At 35.7% G+C, this 23146-nt stretch overlaps 1 protein-coding gene across 1 annotated transcript; it reads left to right on the top strand.

Moving 5' to 3' along the window:
* The first annotated feature begins 3045 nt into the window (after positions 1-3045).
* LOC108732507 lies at positions 3046-22521 on the top strand. Its single transcript, XM_018463364.1, has 3 exons — positions 3046-3208; positions 6206-6318; positions 22205-22521. The coding sequence occupies exons 1-3, from the start codon at positions 3046-3048 to the stop codon at positions 22421-22423; spliced, it is 495 nt and encodes a 164-aa protein (XP_018318866.1). The 3' UTR covers positions 22424-22521.
* The last annotated feature ends 625 nt before the right edge of the window (positions 22522-23146 follow it).

The following is a 23146-nucleotide window of genomic DNA, read 5'->3' on the forward strand; positions in this document are numbered from 1 at the left end:
TAATCGAATAAAATAATTCGAAGTGGTCTGTATTCTGTCGAAACTGCCAGACGCGGATCGTGATTTCGATCTTTTTGGATCTCATCAGCGAGTCGCAGACAGCATACATAATCGTAAAATGTAGCATCGTACTACAGATGGCGTTTACCGCGCCATTTGTGGTATTTTCTAAAACGCGCTGTTCAGACAGCAGGTAAAGGTTGTTCTGTGTTCTATCGGAGCTGTCTGCGACGCGCTGATGAGATCCAAAAAGACCGAAATCGCGATATGCCTCTGGCAGTTTCGACAGAATACAGACCACTTCGAATTATTTTAAAGTATATAATGCTTTTTATAACAAAAGGAAAGGACTGAGGATGATTTTAAATGATAGTTTTGTACATTATAAAGATCTTACTGATATAATTGCTACAAATTTTAACTCAAATTAAGAAGTAGGAAACAAATCGTGTTGCGTAACCCAAATGATGTAGCCTATTTTTAATATACAATATGTATGTCTTCGGTATCATATCAGCCGTATTTGTATGTTTTAATAGGCAGTATGAAGCGGTCCACGTGGACTGTCAGTTGGCCATGACAGGTTTTCACATGCAGATTTAATTAGTGTCCGCATTACACATGCCTGGATTGGTTGTAATAACCAGCGTCCGGTAGCGCTAAATATATACGTAGATATACGCATGTTGACTTAAACTACCCTCTGCTCGACTTGACAGGTAATTGGATATTTAATTGGGTCGACGTTTAAGACTGTGACTTTAATGCAACTGGAAGGCAAACAGAGTCCAGAAGTTGTCTTTTAATACTACATAACGTCAAAGCTTATAGTTGAGGGATTTGTTGAATATTCATATATACATTTAAACTCTATATAACGACACTTAAGGAACTGAACATTTTTCGGCGTTATAAAGAATGGTCGCTAAATGGAGAGAAATAAAAGATATTACTTTACTATTCTATAATAATATGCTTTTACCAATATAGTACACATTTTGCACACGAACATGTTATCTTCGTCTGATGTTTCTTGCTGCTCCAATATTTTAATTGTATTTTGTTACGTATCTTACTTACTATATCTTGAGATACTGCTGGATCAATTTGATTATATGAAAAGTATTTTTTTAATAGTTTCGCTGCATCAAGTGCTTGTTTGATGCTTGGTGGAAGGACAGGATCGTCTTCTTCAACAACGTACACAGCTGTAGTTCTTATCTATTTCGGCAACTTAGAAAGTACTGCTTAATGATGTATAATGTCGCATTGTTGTCGTTAAATAGAGTGAGTGTGACGCGATATAGAGTGTAATATTGTATAGAATGTAAACCAACCAAAGTCAAGCAATTTCGACGTTTTAAGGAGTTTGTCGTTAAATCGAGTGACGTTATAAAGAGTTTTCCCTGTATTAACTTCAGTTTTCTAATGCGAATGGCATATATTTTTTCATTTGAAGATTAGCTGCTACAGTATTAAAAATTATATTAATTAATTAATTATAAAAGTTTAGTTAAGTTGAAATTTGAAACAATTACGTTTTTACGGAAAGGTCGAGCACCTCCACCATAATATTTCACTTTTATGAAGAAACCGTTTTCGAACAAGGCAACCCGCAGGGGTACTTCGCTTAGTTCATCAGCTACATCAGCTCGAACCCAGCGCTTCTCAAACTTAATTGTCATCATCATCATTAGGGTCATCAGCCCTAAAACTGGTTGGACACGCACGCACTTCCACTTTTTCTTATTCTGAGCTAATATTTACATTTCCCTAAAACTAAAACATCCCACATCCTTAACTCTTTGTGAACAGTAATCTAGTCTAGGTCTATCTCTACTCCTCTTAACTCACGCCTGAGAAGGTGTCCTACCAACCTATCTCGCCTATTTCTTATTGACTTCCATAGCGCCTTCTGTTTTCCTACTCGCTCTAATGCCTCCTCATTTTTAACCTTTTCTATCCACGGTATCCTCATCATTCCCGTATAATACCACATTTCGAACGCTTCTAACGTTTTTCTTTTCGACCCTGCAACACCCTTCGTTTTAATATCTCTACTGCTCTTTCCATCCTGAATAATCTGATTTCCTTCATACCAAAAATCAACGACAAGATTCCTTAAATGTGATAAATGATAAAAATTGCAGTTTAAATAAATCATTGATTGATAAGCAAAATTAAGGCACGTTTGCAAAACTTAGTAGAACATGAGTACCTAAATGGTCCCTTCCAACATCAAAACAGATCTAAAACAAATTTTGAGTGACAATGGTTCATTCCACTTAGCAACCCTCCGCGTTAAAACAAACCGAAGAGGGTTTCGAAGTGTGTTTGTTACCCTAATTTAATATTTCCAGCACCAAAACAATCCCGCTTTATGACAGCTTGACTAGCACGACGAATTTTGGGGATATCGCGCGTTTATATCTCCTATACGAAATTAAAAATGCTACCCTCCAATTTTGATATTGCAACAGTGTTATTTGCTTATTACTAATAAAAGCAACCACTAGTTACAATGAAAAATGTGGGGGTACTAGAACGTTTGTTAAGGTATTTTAAAATATCTCTTAAATCATGTTTCCACAACCTCATTGCAAAATTTCCAAAAAATATTTGCACCCTTTTAGTGTAGGACATTGAAATTATTTATTTATATAATTACTAGATACTATAATTTTAAATCACAAATTTTCACCATACCACACAGTTTTTAAGCATAGCGATGTAGCAAAACTCTCATAAATGTTCCCACCTACTACTGTTAGATACAACTAATCACAAAAGAGTAAATAAATCGAAAATTATAGCATATATATTTTTTATCAGCCGGTGTAACTGCTTTATAATTATTATGTTGAAGTCTTTTTACGTAAGGATCGAAGGTATTGAATTTTTAGCCCTTGGTTGTAATATTGATCCACTCTGTACATTTCTACGCATTTCCACTCGAGCGATCCGGACAGTGAAGAATGTCGTCTAGAATATTCGGTTTATAAACAATCACGTGGTCCGCCGTTTTGCGGAAATGGACTATGAAAAATGAGCCTGATAAATTTCTTGCAGGAAGTCGACGTCGGTCCGGCCAAATACAACATCACAACAATTTACAAGAAAATGCAAGACCGGAAGTCCCACCATACCGGAGATGTGCCGTTCCTATCTACAGCGAAGAGACTGCCCGGCTACGACCAGGACTCCCCCGGTACGTTTCCTTTTATACAATGTTTTATTTATCTCTGGTCTCGTTTTATATGTATCATGCGATTTTTCTTTATTTAATGGCACAAGCTTTATCAGCCGTAAAATGGCCCTATCTATTGTTTTGTTTTTATCTAAATAAACGAAAGCGATTGGAAAACAGGGGATTTTCACGGCAATTTTTCTTTGTGTTAATGAATGAGTAAAGGAAATACTAAAATTAAACAATGAGCAGTTTTAGAAAATACCACAAATAGCGCGGTAAACGCCATCTGTAGTACGATGCTACATTTTAGGATTACGTATGCTCCAACAAGGTCCATTTAAATATATGGATATTTACTTGCTGAAACGAATCCCGGCGTAGCTAACCTCAACGTGATAGACACGTTACCATAATCGGATAAAATAATTCGAAGTGGTCTGTATTCTGTCGAAACTGCCAGACGCGGATCGTGATTTCGATCTTTTTGGATCTCATCAGCGAGTCGCAGACAGCATACATAATCGTAAAATGTAGCATCGTACTACAGATGGCGTTTACCGCGCCATTTGTGGTATTTTCTAAAACGCGCTGTTCAGACAGCAGGTAAAGGTTGTTCTGTGTTCTATCGGAGCTGTCTGCGACGCGCTGATGAGATCCAAAAAGACCGAAATCGCGATATGCCTCTGGCAGTTTCGACAGAATACAGACCACTTCGAATTATTTTATTTAATGAGCAGTTACTAAAAACCAATAAAGTTCATATAATATAATTAATTAAGTTCCTAATATTAAACTTAATTAATTTAAGGAGTAAGACCATGCAACAAGAATGATTTTGAAGTATCAGAAAGTCGTCCGCATTAAATGAGGTCCAAATTTAGGGCAACAATCATAACTTCACAAAAGTTAAATATTTTAATTTAACTTTTTTTTTAACTCTTGGTCAATCCCAGGCTAAATGGAATAAAAATTTATCAGTTTATTTATCGGTAAATGTCAAATTCCTACCCCATTTTGTATTTCTTATACATATAATTCATGTTCGATCAACATCATCATCAAGTGCATTCCTAATAAAAATGCCATCATTATCTTATCATTAGGTGAAATTGTTTGACATACTAATAAGTACAATGCTTTTGCACCATCATCATTTTCATAGATCGTCATAAATAGACATCATCATCATCAAAAGCCTGAGCTAATCTTCGCATTTCCCTAAAACTAGAACAACCCATATCCCTAACTATTTGCGAACATTTCTTAGTAACGATAAAATAAAAATCAAAATAAAGAAGACGTTTAAGTCTAAATTGTTCAAAGAATATGATGCTGTAGTGGACGCGTTTGAATTTAAAGGTTGGATTCCATCCGAGAACGACCTACCCACTAAAACCCCTGTATCTCAGATTATTTAGTGTGCTAACTAAAAAGGAACATTTAAAAAGGGATTGTGAAATGGGACAGTTAGGATATAAAGGGTTCCTAAATATAAGCCCGTTTACATATAAATTACCGATTTGCTATTGACGAGAATTCTCGAAAATACCTTACAGTATCTTCAAGGATAAGAAATAACATCGAAAATGTTCAATAAAAGTTTTCCGCTGAGACTTATACTTTAACCCTGCATCTATTCCTATAAAAACGGACATTACACAACTGTTGAAAGTTTTCGAGCAATGAGACGGAAAAGTTTTGCTAGAATTGCTGATTACATAGACTAACTTTAACGTTCAAGAGAGGTCGTGGCCACAAGAAGCTTGAATAAATTGCATGCTTGATTCATTTACAAACTTCGTTACGTACTTGATCCTTTCTTATTATATGTAAGTACAAGGAGAAATTGTGGAAGACTTAAATATTCTGTCGCGACTCGCTATTTAATTCATTTGTCATTGCGTGTCTTGATTTTCATTTGTAAATTTTCGTACATAATGATAGACTCCGATAATCAAACGGAAAACTGGTTACATGCAAATGGAAATTGCATGATTAATATTTTGTAGGATGAATAATACATCTCCAGAACAGTTATTTTTAAGACTATATTGTCCTTAGTACAGTAATTGGCATCTATGAATATGTGGCTGAATTAAAGATCAGTTTTTAAATGATCGTATCAACTTTTTTTAGAAGCCCGAAGTAAAAAGTACGAAACAGACTGCACTCCTACTGTAAATTACATAGATAATAATTGTTTATTATTTAATTATGTAATTTTTTCCAGGTTAGCACCTAATTAGTAGAACTATATGTAAAAAACAATTTTTTTTCAGTCTGAAGATGGTTGAATAAACCGAAACGTTACAAAAACATACAGTTGTGTAATTATTTAACCGCCACCCTGGAAGAAAACTATACAATTTAATAGTAACTGTCAGAAATCTAACTTAAATTTTATTATTTATCTATATCCCTAGACAATAATTTTCAGTCTCTCTCCAGTCTCTCAGAGTCTTTCAGCGTCTCTAAAAGCGGCTCTCACAGTCTTTCACAGTCTCTCAGTTATTGCCTAGGTGTTTTTATGGATCTCTCACAGTATCTGTATGAGAGACTCGAACGATAAAATTGTTAATTCAGAGATTCGAGTCTCTCACAGAGAGACTGAATGAATAAAAATGAAAATTTGAGAGACTCGAGTCTCTCGTAGAAAGACTGGGATCTCTGATATATGTTGAACTTAGAAAATTTTAACCATGTCTATCGAGACACCATTTATTGAGAGATCCGAGTCTCTCTTCAGAGACTGGATACGAAATGAGGATCACACTATGAGCGACTCGAGTCTCTCGTTCAGAGACGTTAAACAGTTTTTTTGACAGTCTCTCGACAGTCTCTCTTAGCGACACCAGAGAGACTCGATGAGCGACGGAGACTCAAGGCTCGCTTTCAGAAACTCTGAGAGACTGAACATTTTTATCTCGGGATGGTGCTTTCTATAGTAGAAATACCTACTAAAACTAAAGCTAATTGCAGATAATTTTTCATTTAAAGTAATTGTAATACTTTTAGGTGTCGGTGATTACATTCTCCCTGAAATACGTCCAAATGCCAAAACTATTAGTTCAGTTGGTCGCCCAGAATGTATCAAAGGTGACGATATCCCAGGTCCAGGAAGTTATGAGGTAAGTCAAATACTTTCGCGTGTCTTATTGCTACTTAATAATAAAAAAAGAAAGGGATAGTTTTATATTTTTCAAAACAAATTCTTTTTCGATATTAACAAGATTAACGGTAGTCTACGACCTGCAATTGTTACCTGCCTGTTGGACATAATCCTTGTATTTTCATGTATTTATTCGGTTTTTACAATTTCTTAAAGAAACCTTTTCAGTGCTTATAGATCACCTCTTTAAAAAATTGCTCCTCACTGAAATATAACGCTATTTGCTATTAGACAATATGTGGATCGAAAATAACTAATCCATCGATATATCTTCTTTGATCCAAATAATAAATCATCAATAAATTCCTTGATATAAGTGCAGGATCCGTTCCAATTTTATAATCAATATAATACTAGGCCATCTACGTTCCAAACAGCAACTACCACATACCGCTTGCTTATATGGTACTATGTGGACGAAAAATAAAAAGAAGGTGCACTAGTAGAAGAACTATTTAACCCAAAAGTCATTAATTTGTACACTGCTTCTTGTTTTTACGGGTAGTATGAAAAACAATTAAGTACACTACCAACTGGCCGTTAATATTTAAAATTAAATTCTATTCAAAGAAAATAAAATCGTTTAAAAAAATAGAACCAAATATGGATAGCGTAGATTCCAATAAAACTGGTATGCGTCTTGAGCACGATAAGGCAAAAGGATTCGTCTTGCACGGTTGACTGAAAATCTCACCACCCACAAGCAATTATTTCACGTGAACGAGCGGTCCTCCAAGTCGAAAATGAGTTAGTCTGAAGGTGGATACCTGGAAAAATAGCCATCGGATGTTTCAATTAAGCAGTGAAAAACGTAAAGAGAGTGGAACAGAGAGAGAGAAAGAGAGATGTGATTGGAGAGAGATTGGCGGCACAAAAGCCAGTGAAACTCGTTAGTAGATTAATGGCTATCCTGACTTTTTTATTTCAATGAATGGAACAGCAGAACATCCCGGGAGACAGTGAAAGACAGTGGACGAAATACGGAAAACTCGACTCGAAAAGTGCGAAGGTTAAATACCATAGACAACCCTTAAAAGTATACAGTATCTAAGATGCTCTTATGATTGATAAAATGGTCAAATTTCAAGCGTAGGTAGAATTTAAAAAATATGATTTATATTTACTATGCGAATTTCATTTAGAAAGTAAGAAATCTCGTGACAGACAAAATGATCAGGTGATCACTTACTAAAAGAAATGAGATATTAATCCTCCGATTGCTAATGAGGCCGATCAAAGTGTGATCGAGATATTAGAAGAGTGATTGAAGTTGATTGATTCAGACGCTAACACAAAGTGGGAAGGGAGTTATCCGAATTGGCGCGGGATGATTCGTGATGGCGTATCCGATCCGTCGCGAATCGGTAACTTAGCCTGATCTGTCGGCGTCTGTTGTTAGATATCTATGATTCACAAGTGAACTGCTATGTATATTTTTTAATTTAGCCGAATCCAGTAGTTTTATTTGCACCCTTGTGGTGTGAGGCTGTGTTTTGGAATGGAACACTGACTTAATTTTTCAGTTTTTAAGTTTATTGGAAAGTGAATCCGCTCTGTGGGTTTAAAAAAAGGAAAATATCTATTGCTTGTACTTTACTCAAAATTTAGCAAATAAAATTTAACCTTAATCGACTTTAATTTAAATTTAATACTGACATCCACTAGCGCCTTTGTTTTTGTTTTTCTTTTGAGTAAATATGAACCCATTCTTTTTTCTCCACGCGACACTTTAATAATACTGAACTTTAGCTTCAAGCTCGTGTAGAACAGCTCACGCGCGACCAAGCCCGATCCCTATTGTTCTAACACGGACAGTGGAAACTCACCTTTAGGTGCATTTTTACGTTGGTAATCGAGAAAAGTGTGTTTATACATATGTAGACGCAAGATTCAAGTGCATGTACCAAAATCAAATCCTATGGTGTATCCGTTAAAAGAGAAAATAATAGAGACATAGTCGATGCAGTGTCCGATTCGTATGATCAGTACTGTATGAAAATAAATAAAAGTAAAACTAAAATACTGATATGCAAGGGAAGAAAAAGTAGGGAAAGAGCGAATATAAAGATAGGAGACGAAAAATTAGAAGAAGTGGCTGATTTTAGATACCTAGGAAGTCAGATAAGTGAGGATGGAAGGAGTAGTAGGGATATAAAGCAGAGGATAGCGCAGGGTCATGTCGCCTTTAATAAAAAGAAGTCACTTCTATGCTCGCGAACGGTTAAATTAGAAATTCGAAAAAGGTTGTTAAAGGTGTATGGTTGGAGCACGGCGTTGTACGGGTGCGAAACATGGACAGTGGGAGCGGCAGAAAAGAAAAGGTTAGATGCGTTCGAAATGTGGTGTTATAGGCGAATGATGAGGATATCGTGGGTAGAAAAGGTTAGAAATGAAGAGGTATTGGAAAGAATAGGAGAACAGAGGACTCTATGGAAGTCAATAAAAAATAGGCGAGATAGGTTGGTAGGACACCTTCTCAGTCATGAAGATCTAGTCAGAGACATATTAGAGGCAGAAACAGGAGTTAGAAGGGGTAGCGGTAGACCTAGATTAGATTACTCTTCGCAAATAATTAAGGATGTGGGCTGTTCTAGTTTTAGGGAAATGCGAAGTTTAGCTCAGGATAGGAAAGAGTGGAGGTACGTGTCCAACAAGTCTTAGGACTGATAACCTTATGATGATGATGATGAATTATTTTGGATGTTACAAATGCGGTCTCAATTTCCGTGATTCTATTCCACTGTGCGCCGGCGGTGGCGCATTGAACTTCGAGCAGGGACAAAAAGTTGGAACGTCGCCCCATCGACAAGACAAATGCGAACGCCAATAGCAGCAACCGCGATTGTTGGCCGACGAAGACAGACAAAAATCGCTGCAATTCTTTGCGATTTATAGGTTCCGTTGCAGAGAGCCACCACGTTCTTTGCTCGTCTTTCTCGCATTCGTACCGTTTGTCTTTGCACCATCAAAACCAGAGAGAAGATGAGCTGAATGAATACGTAGTTTTTCAGAAAGCAAAAGTTCTTTCGGTTCAGTACAGATGCTCTGATACTTTAGTGGTTATGATGCCGTGAAAATTATTTAGAAAATTTTTCACTCCCGTAAAAAGGATCTAACTGCATCGTCTAGGTAATCACAGACACTGATGGTAAGGATTTTCATCGATTAGTTATAGAGGGAGCCCGGCTTTTCGTTTTCTATACGGTTGCATTATTCCCGTGGATCAACCAGCCCAGTTCGAGCTCGAGATTAGGGATTATGACGTATGAATGCCGTCTCGAAAAACTCCCTTCGTTGGCGAACAGATGCAGATGAATAAAAGGACCGCCGTGTATTATCCTTTCACCGATCTTGGCTCTTATTTGCTACCGGGAGCAAATAGAGACGTCCTTGAGTGAGAAGCTATAGAGTCAGTTGAGTTCTTTGATTTCCGCATCGCGGAATTATAGTGGGATTAGTTCTGATGAAAGGATTCCCTGGATACAGGGTGGTTTGATTTTTAGGGAAAAAGAAATAATTACTTTCTTTTGTATTGTGGCGAAATAACTCTTTTTGTTTTTTCTGTGTGTAAATATTTTTTCTAATTTTATTTCATTTCAATTAATATTTCATTTCAAGTAATATTTCCTTTCAGTCTAAACTCTATTGTTCTTTCAATCACTTTTACCTGGAAATCCAACTTCAACCATACCTGCATGCACTCCCATACTAATATCTGGTTTTACCCTTAATTGCTTTCTCTTGAATTCTGTACTATCTAATTCTGTGTATTCCTAGAAACTAGTGTCTTCACCCTCTCTCTCACTACTTTTCCTTCTAGAACATTCTATCAAAATTACTAACAACCCTATCCTATAAATACTCTAAAATTTCTTATCTCAAGACAGTCTCTCGTCTACCGCTACTACCACCTTTCGTAAGTGCTTTTATTCTATTGCTATTCGCTACATTGTTTTCATTTTTGTTGTCTTTGTTATTTTTATTGTTATTGTTGTATTATCTCGTTCTTTCTGTTACTTACTTTGTTCTCGTTTGTTTGTGCCTTTTTGTTACTTTTTGTTACTTGTGTTTTCGTTGCTATTGTTATAAACCGTTATCTGTTGTTATTAGTGTTTTTTTGGTATTTAAATAATACCCATCAAAAGACACTAAAGTATAATATGAAGAACTTGGTAATATACATGAATGCCATTGTTAAAAATTTAAATATTTCCTAAATGAAGAATTTCTTCATTTTAATTGAGTTTATTGGGAATTAGTGAGAATCGTCAATGGCACAATATTAAGTTTCCGGAATCTTAGTAGAAGCAAGGCATTAAACGTGCTCTCCGTTTGGTAGCAATTTAGTTGAGAAGACACGCCAACTCGTTGCTAATTCGACTCGAAGTTTCAACCGTTGTTACCGCACGCAACGACCAAAATGTTTGTAAAAGGTTCAATCCAATTACGTTAACAAAACCGCTAGCCGTTTGTACAAACATTAGATGAACAAATCGCTACTGCTAAAGTACCTAATATTTAGGAACGTGTTTGTTAAATTTAATCGATGGATTTTATGATTTCTTTCAGTATCTTATACGAATTGAAAGCCGTCGAAAAGCGTAATATTTTTTTATCTGTCACTAGATGAATTTTGATCATACATATATAAAGTTGCTTGCTATAGTTCAAGTCAAAAATCATTAACAGTAAAAACAATGAATTATTAACCAGTTTGTAAAGAGTTTTCATTATAACAAAGAGGACAGAGGACAAGACAGGGTTGGCTTCAAAAACGCATTAAACTGTTTTCCTTTTAGCCAAACAATATGAAAAAAATTCACTTAACCTTGCCCATCCTACTCAACTAAAACTAACCTAAGCTAATTTAGTAAAAAAGTTGAAGTGATTTACCTTTTTTTGTAAAAAATCATATGTCGGTAAAAGTACCTACAGTGGAATTCGTTTATTATGACTCCGCCTATATTGACCAACGGCTTAATATGAAGTAATTGCAGTGTTAAGTTTGGTTTTCATATTGAATTCTCTATAGGAAAGTTTGGATATAATGACTCCGTCTAAAATGACATATCGTTTATTATGACTGATTCTCAAAAAAATCATATCCGGCTATATAGTGACCGAAATGATTAATAATTTCGCTCATTTTTCTGACCCTTCTTATGTATATTGATATTGCAATTCATCGTTCTTTTTCTGTTAATAAATATGTACAGTTTGTAGTTTCTCTCTATATTAAACTAAATAACTAACTAAAATAGAAAGTTGTTTATTTTCTAAGACTGTTTAGTATGACGCCCGCTTAGTATGACGTGTTTGTCATTTCCCTTCGATGTCATATTATAAGCGGATTCTACTGTTTGTGATTGCGTTTCAGACAAAAATCACTCCAAAAATTTTGTACTATCTTAGATTAAGTTGCATTAAGTTACACCAGTTTTTTTTTTACTTTTTGGCTTTTTCACCTCTATTCCTTCAAATTTCGAAGTGAACGGTTTGATCAAGTGCCAGATGCGCATTATTCCCATCAGGCTTGGTCGTTCACACTCGTCCAAAAGTTCAAAGTCCAAAAAGGCTGAAAAATATAGCCAATAGCCGTTTTTGGACGCTTTTGCGCCCAAGATATTCATTGACACTTAATAAAATCGTTCGAGATGGGAAACGTTTGTATTTCAAATAAATATTGGAACAAGAAGCTGGACGAAAAGAGGAACAAGAGGAAACGAGAATATACATACATATGTAAGCACAATAGATTCTTTGTGACTACTGTAAAATGATTGCACCACAAACTCAACCATTGTTATAGGTTCCGTACTATCTCGTGATGCATATCCTGTACTCGCACGCTATGCATTTACGTACAAGGGTGACTGGGGAAACGGGGGAGATGGAGAAAGAGAAGTTTTCTTTGAAAGTTTCGTCTTTAAATTGTTTCTTATCTCGGTCGATTCACAGTCGAAGAATTTCCAATTAACGCTGACGTTTCAAAGCAACGAACGGTTGAGTTCGGAAATAGAAAAATGTTTAAGTTGCTGGAAGTGGATGTGCCGAGCTTTGTGTATTTATCGGACGGGACGGCACTTTTTGCTACGAACTCGGAACTTCTCTGGCGTCCGCCGTCCGTTCTTTTTTGCGATTGCTTCATTTTCTGTTGGAATAATAACGGAAACTTTTATATCTCGCACTATGCTCATTTTATACGGGATGTTAACTACATTTAATGTAGTAGGCGCAAAATATTAATTAAATATTCACTGAAATTTAAATCTAGGATTTGCGATTGGGGGAGGGGGTCCAGTAAAAAATTGGAATGTTGCCTTTTATGACATTCAAACATATACTTTTTATATAGATACGAGGGGCATTTAAATATAAACGAGCCTTTCACTTCTGGGGACTTAGAAAGCTTGTCGGAGGTAAACGGAGCTTTGAGATGTATAGGGGGATCCCCCAATTCCGCCTGATTGTGATCAAATAATTTTAAATTAGATAATAAATAAGCAATTTATTTTTTTTCCGGGAAAGACTTCAATAAAGATGTGAACATCAGCAAGGAAAAATTACCGGACCGGTCAATGTATCACCACACAGAAATAATAGTGAAATTAACCAATCAATAAATGGTCACTAAAAGATCACAATTGGTACCATCATCATCATCCTCCACTCCTTCCTATCCTAATCTAATCTTCGCATTTCCCTAAAAGTAGAACATCCCACATTCTTAACTATTTGCGAACAGTAATCTAATGCGATGATTATTAGTCCAGGATATGAAAGGTGGAGGCGCGTGTCCAACCAGTCTTAGGATTGACGACTCTATGAGAATTATTAACGAATATGTGTTAATAGACTGAAAAAGATGAAATATGAAACAATTTTATTAATGCCAAAACCACAAATTCACGTTTCATTTCACTGTGGTTCGGACGGATTATACTAGTATTCAATAAAAGATAAAAGGAATTTATAATAATTTTCACATTTTACAAATTTGTATTTGACCGCACGTATTACAATTTCTGTTTCAATAGAATCACGATAATAACTTACATAAAGCCGGCCCTGTATCGTATCGGTATACCTGAACATACACACATGTATAGTAGATAACTCCTACATGATTGTACATACATACATACATATATATGTACATAAAATTCGAGTCCGCAGGATATCGCGGCAAGATCCTGGGCCCGTGCCAATGGCAGCAATAGCAGTTTACATCGATAAGCCATGCGGACACTTGACCCTCAGCCATATAAGTGGCCACGTTGTTGTACAAACATATACGCACACACAAATGTATGTATGCACGAGCGATTCAATTTGGTTTCCGATTTATTGACCGTGCAACGCTAGACAGTTAGTGTTGTCACTAGCAGTTAAATAAATTTCCATTGCTAATTCGGGTAATTGTAGATGGAATCGAAATTATTTATACACGTGTACGATATACTATATTACTCTATGCAAGGATATAATGCGAGGCACATACGTACACCTATTGTATGATCTGTCGAGTGGATCAACGAAATAATGTACCTATCTACTCATGTGCGTACGTATACGAACGAATTTAGACGTATTTGTATGTAAATTCAATTACGGATGACGCGTCGGCCCCAATATCTATCGGAAATCACAACAGATATATCTAGTGGACGGCTGAAATGTTTTTTATTTTTTGTAAAAACCCCATTACCAAAACATATTCAAATAGAATTTTCAAATTTATATATATGAAACACCTTGACATAAAGGTTAAATATTAATTTGAAAATTCATTTTCAATTTCTTACTCGCTGTAAACTACTTCAGGATAATGAGGGAAATTTTGTAGCTGTTGTCACACCCTCGCCGAGAATCGAACCCGAGGCCTTTGGCTTTAGGTACCAATGCGCTGACCACTAAGTCACGACGAATACTTATTAAATAAAATAATTCGAAGTGGTCTGTATTCTGTCGAAACTGCCAGACGCGGATCGCGATTTCGATCCTTTTGGATCTCATCAGCGCGTCGCAGGCAGCTCCGACAGAACACAGACCAACTTTTACCTGCTGTCTTAACAGCGCGTTTTAGAAACTACCACAAATGGCGCGGTAAACGCCATCTGTAGTACGACGCTACACGCGTTTACTAATGTCATTATAATTAATACTATATAGTATAAGTGGGTAAAAAATTGAAAAGTAATTTTCACATTATTTAAAATTTAATTGATCTATACTGAGTAAATCAGAGAGTGAATACCGTTTCTTCTGTGTTATACAAAAAAAAACTTCTGATGATGCGTACCATCATCATGAACAAACTTATGATGCAAATAATTCACTTTTTATCGTCGTCAGGTCGTCAATCCTAAGATAGGTTGGACACGCACCTCCACTCTTTCCTATCCTGAACTAATCTAAATAATTTACAGTTGTTGCGATCGCTGGATTATTGAAATACATACAAATACAGAAACTTAAATTAATTTTTTTCTTTCCATTATACAAAATATCACTGAATGATATGCACGCATCTTCCTCTACATACATAATTATTCTTGCTGTCCCCCACGTGTTAATTAATTTAGCATAAATACATAAATTTTCACGTCCGAAAAACGTTCGCCGCGTACAAGAGAAGGGCAGTTCCTGACGATTCGAAGCAGTCCCCCATATAAATGCCTATGCAAGGGCAAAATCATCCCTTCGCAAAGGGGTGTTTTGTTATGGATATGTGTCTCTGCAGAAACCGAACGACAGATACTTGGCTTTCAACGTCGTCGTCGTCAACGTCGTTTTGAATGACCTCGTAAAATGTCAACTTCACTGTGTGTACACCAAAGTTCTGACTGACATATATCGCGAAGAAAGGACAACGAAAGGGGGAGAAACCATGTTCCCCTCTCTCTCTCTCTCTCTTTTTCTCTCTTTTACTCATTCCATCCTCCAGATCCATCCATTCGCGGTGAATCACTAATTTTGTTCTTTGATGGGGCACATGCAAGAGGGATTGATGAACAAGCTTGACGCTGGAAATCCTTCTCGGGAACGCTCCATTAAAATGGAAGAATAAGTTCTCGGTTGAATGCCATTATCGACTACTACGTGTTTTATAATGACTCGAAGAATGAGAGAGCTATTATGCAAAAACAATTAAACTAACTGCAGCATATTCGACCATTACGTAAAGGTGATACAAACATTTTTTTATGGTGCAAAACTAGATAAACTTTTTGCACTATATAAATAATGACGATGTATATCATTAGATGGCCAAATGAAAACTAGAAATTTAGGGCCTTTTTTTCGCTTTAGATTATAATTATCACTAAATGGTATAAAACAGTCGCTTTCCCGCTGTCTGTCCCTATGTATGCTTAAATCATTAAAACTACGCAACGGACTTTGATGCGGTTTTTTTAAAAGATAGAGTGATTCAAGAGGAAGGTTTATATGTATAATACATGCATAATATAGTAGGGAAAAACTGATAATTTTAGAGGTTTCTAATGTGATGTCGTAAATAAACACATTTTTTGCGCTTACATTACAAACGCTGGCTGAACCCTACGAGATAGATCAAAATAATGTACTACAATATTTTACATCTTAAAAGGGTCTACAAAAAAGTCTGGGATGGTATATGTCTATCTCTTAGGGATAACTCACAATAACCATTTTTATCCTTTACTTTTTATGAGAAATAATGACTTATTTACGAAGCGATTGTAAGTAATATAGCATTAATCCTTATCCAATTAAGTACTTTTAAATACATTGTGCATTTAATATAGATCAATATGGCCCATTACAGCATGTAATTTAAATGAATATTTTCGAAGATATTACTGATTTAAAATGCAGGGACATAGCGGTTGCGGCGGTACCGGTCGAGAGGCCGGTTTGTATTGTCTAATGACAAAGAAAACTGTGAGTGTTGTATTTAAAGACATGTAGTATATTTAGTATGTTCAGGGGGTATCTTTTGAACATTTCCCCTTCTCGATAATAATCTAAACAAAACAAAAATATACACATTTAGTAACAGCATTGCACCCGTGCGAAGCTGGGGCGGGTCGCTAGTTATTGTATATAAAACATAATAATCTAAATACAGTCAACGGAATTTTGGTTTATTTAGACACATATTGGTTTCGTATAATAATACATATAGAATTATTTGCTGGCGCAGCGTTAAATTTTGTAAATTCCTAAAGAAGGTTCAATATTAAAGTTTAATGTCCGAGGTTCGATGAGGGATACTCGCCTTCAATCAGTACAAGGATGGACCCGATTTACCTAATGTTTCGCCACCTTCTTTAGGAGCATTAGCGTAAGCCTCTTCGCTGAAGTTATGCTAAGATTGAACAGAATTCTACACTTTCCCCGCGTTTCCTGAGGATATCAACCTAAGAAGCTAGCGAAACCTTTGAAACGGCTTCATCCACGGATTTATAAAACGAGGGATGCCAATCTTGGACCAGAACTACCAAAAGCTGGCCTTATAAGAATAGGGTAGGAAAAAGGGAAGACGAAGGGGGTCGTTAGGAAATCTCTCCCGGGAGAGCGGGAGGCATTGAAACTGACATGCGCATTATAATGTCTCTCAAACTGTCTAAATGCAGAGTGGCGCGAAACATAAAGGAAGTGAAGGAAAACCCTTACATCAGTCGTCTTCCCCTCCTATTTCCCTACTATGCATCATTCCTAACAAAATTAAAGTATGTAACAAAATATTAATAATAAACTCCGTTCTTTCTCGTATAATTAGGAAGTTTTCCTTGCTGTTCCTTACTCCCTCCTTACGTTCCCGCTACAATATACTAAGCTCAATCTGTTACAAATAGTTAAGGATGTGGGTTGTTCTAGTTTTAGGGAAATGCGAAGTTTAGCTCAGAATAGGAAAGAGTGGAGTTACGTGTCCAACCAGTCTTAGGACTGACGACCCTATAATCACGATGACGATGAATCTTTCACTAATATAGTATTTACTCACAAATTTCACCGAAAAACTTTTAAAAATTTTGTATTATGATTACATATCTTTTAGTTGCATCCTATTAGATATTTTGATTGGTGATTCAAACAAACTAACTGAACCAACAACTATCAATCACATGCATTATTTGTACAAAACATGACAATACATACTTCGAAAATGGAACCGTTTCGAATTGAAACGTGTTTCAATTTCCACTCCATCTGTGTTCGCATACAACAACGTTCTATCAATAAAGACATAACGATTAAATCAACGAGCTCATAAACGCCGGCAAGCACCAACAACGTCGTTTCTAATAGCGTCACTTTGATACAGTTCGATGAACAATGAATGTGACGAGGTTTGTTTAGTCAATGACTAGCAACGTGTGACTCAATATCATTGTTTACGAATATATCTATTGGTTAGATCCATTCAATTTGAAATAGATTGTTAAAATCAGCTTTAAAATCAAATTCTTCCATATCGGAGATATCTGTATCCTTTCTATTTACGGACAGGATCAAAATTATGAATCAAACACTTTTTTTATAGCTTTTCCTAAATAAATGAATATACCTAAAGAAACGAAAGTTAAAACTATTTCTCGGGATATTTATTTGAAACATTTGATTCAAGGACTGTTCAGATTCAGGGTACATTTACCTGCCCTTTCCTTGAAAGCTTAATTTGGAAATTTATATATTCAAAATATTGGTGGTTTATACAAATATTATATGTAAGTGGTTTGGGTGTAATTTTAGGGTATCGACCTCTGCAGGTAACAATATTTTTAAGTTACTTTATCTTCAAGTAGTTAAACAATATTAGAAGCTACTTGGTTAGCACCTTCACCCCTTCCTCTATCAGAGTGGAGGTTTTGTTATATATGGGCTGATACAACTCATAATAATAAGACAACAACAAACAACAATTAGTAGCATCAGTCTATTAAAATCATCAAGTTCAGGGTCTTCAATATATGTACATACATTTGTAGTAATAACAGTATATTTGTAAATAAATATTACGAAGTGCAGTTATTCGTGTTCTTCATCAGTGAGGTAAATTATTTGCACTTACAATCCTTCCTAAAAATTCGTGTGCTCCCTCATAGGAGAAAGAAGTGGCGCGGCAGCGCAAAATAAAATAAATCAAACGGCTTGTTTCTCGAGTTTATACATGTTGTGACATTTACTACATGGCACACAATGCGTTCCTTCAAAACCAAAAACACCCCAAAAAAAGTGACCTTCGAAAAGCGAAATCTCATAACGCGTTTCGTTAATAAATTCATATATTCCTACAAGATAACTTTCTAAGAGTCGACTATACGTATTTTTTCATGAACACAACGTGTCACTGCAGATTTTTTACATTGTGGATAAAGTCAAGAAGCTACCATTGTAACGATTGGGGAAGCGATATTTACAAATTCCTAACTTCAATTATACAAGACTTAGGGATATGTACAAAACCAATAGTAAAATTGGAAGAGCAAGATCCAAACAAGCCCATAACATGGCTACCAATTCTTGATAACACGCTTGATGTATGTTAAGAATGCATGTATTAGAATCATTATCATTGATATTCTGAGCACATTCTATTGTTATTAATGTACACATGAATTATATAAAACTTTATTTGTCAAGGATCTGGCGGGGTCCTTTGGGCAGCCCTCACATTATTTCATCGAATGAGGAAAAATATTCAAAATTCTTATTAATTACTGTGGAATAATAAACTCTATTAATAAAAGTACATGGCATTAGAATGTGTTCTATTGTCCCCTAAACAAAATCCCTCGATGCAACCATCTTCAGTGACATTCCGAACTTCCTTTCTAGGCAGTCGAAATTATCGGAATTCGTGTTTATCGACTGTAACAAATCGCTAAGGGGTGACATCGTTTCGGATCAGCTCGCTCATGTCTTTTCTCCCCAACTAGCGTTCCGACAGTTGGATCGCCTTCCTTTCTTTCCTCCTTTCTACGCTCTAAAGAATATTGGGGAACTTTTATGAAGATATCGTAAATTTATCGCGGACCTCCTTACAAATCTCTAAGATGACTAAGATCTGATTGTTGCTGTCCTCCGATAGATAATATGTAGAAACTCCATTTAGAACTTGCAATATCGACTTAACAAAAAAATCCGTTGTTACGAAACATTTGTCCCGCCTCCAGTTTTCAATATAATATGAAAACAACAATTCTCATTTTCTTTTTATCTAATAACAACTGAACAACATGAAAATAACTCCAATCTTCGATGTTAAAATAAATAATACTAAAAACCAAATCATAAAATCGACGAAGTCAAGTGAGCGATCCTGTTAATTTTTATACAATTGTTTGTTAAACAATGATTGTTTTTAACAAAATTTTCAATTTATAAGTTACAAAATGTACTTTTTGTCAACAGTAGCTCGTTGTATTTACTTAAATGAAACAATTAAACAAAATATAAAATCAAAATTTGAAAACCGTGGTGTTAGAGTTCGACGGAAAAGCGTTTAAAAAAGAGAAATCACTTCATTTGCTCGGGAAAAGACGGAAGAATAGGGGACGCCACGATAAACAACAAGGATAAAACGGTAGGACATCTTCTTAGACATGAAGAGTTAACTAAAGACGTAACTGGAAAAGAAAAAGAAGTAAAGAAGGACCGAGTAGATTTGCGAATTTTCAATTACCGGGAAATGCAAAAAAAAGATAGAAAGGAGTGAAATGACTGTCCGGACAAACGCCTTCATGATGTGATAATGAGATGCCAGAAAATAACGTCAAATAATATCAGAAAAATGTATTGGACACAGTTTGTATGAAAATTTTTTATGAATAACCATTCAGGACGACATGGACGCGTTTACTCACTATATCTGTCAGAAACACGTAAAAGAGACATACAAAGTCTTTATGAATTTTAACGCGGATATACATGCTAAAGTCAAAATACAAAATCCAAATAAACTATACTTTGTATGGAATTAATAGAAGTGAATGTAAGTTTGGTAAAACATTCATCATCATAAGATCGTCAGTCTTAAGACTGGTCGGACACGCATCTCCACTCTTTCCTATCCTGCGCTAATCATCGCATTTCCCTAAAGCTAGAAAAAAAAACTTTTGGGTGTTTCATTCCCACCAGTCAGTAATGCTGGTGGGCGGGCAGTCCCTCCGGACTACGCCGGAAGGTAGGGCGGAAAGCCCTCTTCAGCCTGCTTTCAAGAATCGTGGGAATGGGTGGGTGGTGGTTCGGGTGAGAAAGATGAGATGGACGAAATGAAGACAAAAGAAAATGAAATATTATCTGTGGGATATTACTGCCTCAACATTTGCCTAGGTGATCCAAGGAAACCACAGAAAAACTTGGACCAAGGCATCGAACCGGCATCCTCCCGAATGCTAAGCAATGGTCTAAACCTCTAGGTCATGCCGCTCGGTCTAAAGCTAGAGCAACCCATATCCTTAACTATTTGCGAACAGTTATCAAATCTAGGTCTACCTCTACCCGTCCTAACTCCCGTTTCTGCCTTTAATATGTCTCTGACTAGACCTTCATGCCTGAGAAGGTGTCCTACTAACCTATCTCGTCTATTTCTTATTGACTACCATAGAGTCCTCTGTTCTCCTATTCTTTCTAATACCTCTCCATTTCTAACCTTTTCTACCCACGTTATCCTCATCATTCGCCTATAACACCACATTTCGAAGGCTTCTAGCCTTATCTTCTCCACCGCGCCCACCGTCTATGTTTCGCACCCGTACAGCGCCGCGACCCAAACATACAACTTTAACAACCTTTTTTGAATTTCTAAATTAACCGTTCGCAAGCGTAGAAATAACTTCTTTTTATTGAAGATAAAACATTAAGTGAGGTATTATCCCTCTTAACGGTTTATACGGCAGACAGCGCCCGCGGAAGTTTTCGTGGAAATATCTAACCAACCGTTTTCGTTTTTCTTTTTTTTTTTTTGTTTTGGAAATGTATAAAAGCGAGCAAGAGAGATTAGCGTAATTGAAAGCAACGCCGCTGACATTTCGACTAAATTAGCTCTTTAAAATTAATTAAAATGCAAAAGCCCGAGCTTAAATTTAGTTCCCTCTGAAACGGATGAAAGATAAACTAACCGATACGTTCTATAAAATTTACAACGGCTCTTTTACACGCCCGAGTTTGTTTCAATCTTGGGCAAACAGTGGAAAAATTAAACGTAGTCTATTCGGTTATTAAACTCGAAAGCAATCTGCAAACTTCTCTCGACGAAACAAAAAAAAAAACAAGTTTCGATCCTATTAAATTTACACAGTTATACGTATATGCAAACGGTTGCCGATAATAATGTTAGACATTGAGCAAAATTAAATTGCACAAATGCGGCTTCACTAAAATGGCTAAATGATGAACATTCAATTACGAGAACTTTCAATTTTGTTACTAATACACGAATATTTTATGTGTATTTATCAATACTGTAAGTTTCATAGATATAAGTGATTTACGTAAGCAGCGAAAGCCAATTAATTATATCACTGTCTATACTTCCCGTTTGCACAGTACACTTGACTTATTATATCCCGGATATTTATAAGGTCATAGAATATTTCTGATTATTTCTGGAAACTTCGCCTACATACTCCTTTGCGTATCTTGTGCGATGCATGATTTAGAGCCTGCATCTGCTGACGCTTCAAAAGTACCGCCGGTATCGATCACCTGCGGCATTCGTTCGTAACAGTGTTCAGCAAGCAGGTAATCAAAACAAAATCTTAAAAATATTAAATTTGACTTCATTAGTAATAAACCTTAATTTAATAATCTCTTGTTGTGTTTTATTAAAGTTTCAATTCTTATCTTTTCAGGTTACTACATTATTACATTCATCCATTGCAAAAGCATTTCTTACGCACAATTTACGCATAAAAGAACAAATTATTCGTAAAAAATTGAGAAAAGCACCGAAAGAAACCAGAAAGCAGTTTTACAAGACGTTGAAAAAGAGGAAAATTCTTGATGTTTTTAAACACAAATTTGTAGAACCCGAAGAGGATGATTTCAAGGATATGGATATTATAAGCTAATGTTTTAAAATATTGAGTTTTTTATTTAGGTACATGTGCATTTCAAGCAAGACTGTCGAAATTTTCAAAATATTAAAGTTGAAAGTACATCACCGGCACTAAATTCTTTGAAAAGCTTTTAAACCTACTCCCATCATCCCCAATAAAATAAATAAAAATTAAATCAATTTTTGAGCGAAGCATTTCTATCTACATTTTAAAGTTATTTATCAATATTTTTATTTCCTACGTCTTTTTGTAATATCGAACAATACATTTCTAAATTTGTCAGCTCTTAAACTGGATTTAATTAACTACCGTAATTGGTTACTGGAAAATTCATGTTTAGAAAGTGGATTATTTTCTTAAAACAGTCTTACTCGAGTAGGAACCAAATTAAAACGGAAAACGGTGGCCCAATTTCGATTGCCTTGAATTTTTCATGACGTTTTAAAAGGGTGGTTGCTGACGATGACGCCCAGGCAACACCATTAAAAATTCATAAACAGTTTACCAAAGGTCGACAGTTTGAGAGAAAAGTTTCTGGTTCAGAGTTACTGAACCTTATTCCGGTCCAAATAATAGGAAGCGAAAAAGAGTTTGTGAAAAACGCAACGTCAATTTTTGCTAAATAAGCAGATTTTTTTAGGTAATCTTTCATACGTAATCATTTTTCCGAAATAACTTTTTATGAAGTGTTATAAACATACTTTTAAAGTTCCTAACGTTTCCTAAGTTTGAATA

Source organism: Agrilus planipennis, unplaced genomic scaffold, assembly GCF_000699045.2.
Source record: "Agrilus planipennis isolate EAB-ADULT unplaced genomic scaffold, Apla_2.0 scaffold48, whole genome shotgun sequence".
In the NCBI taxonomy this organism is placed as follows: domain Eukaryota; kingdom Metazoa; phylum Arthropoda; class Insecta; order Coleoptera; family Buprestidae; genus Agrilus; species Agrilus planipennis.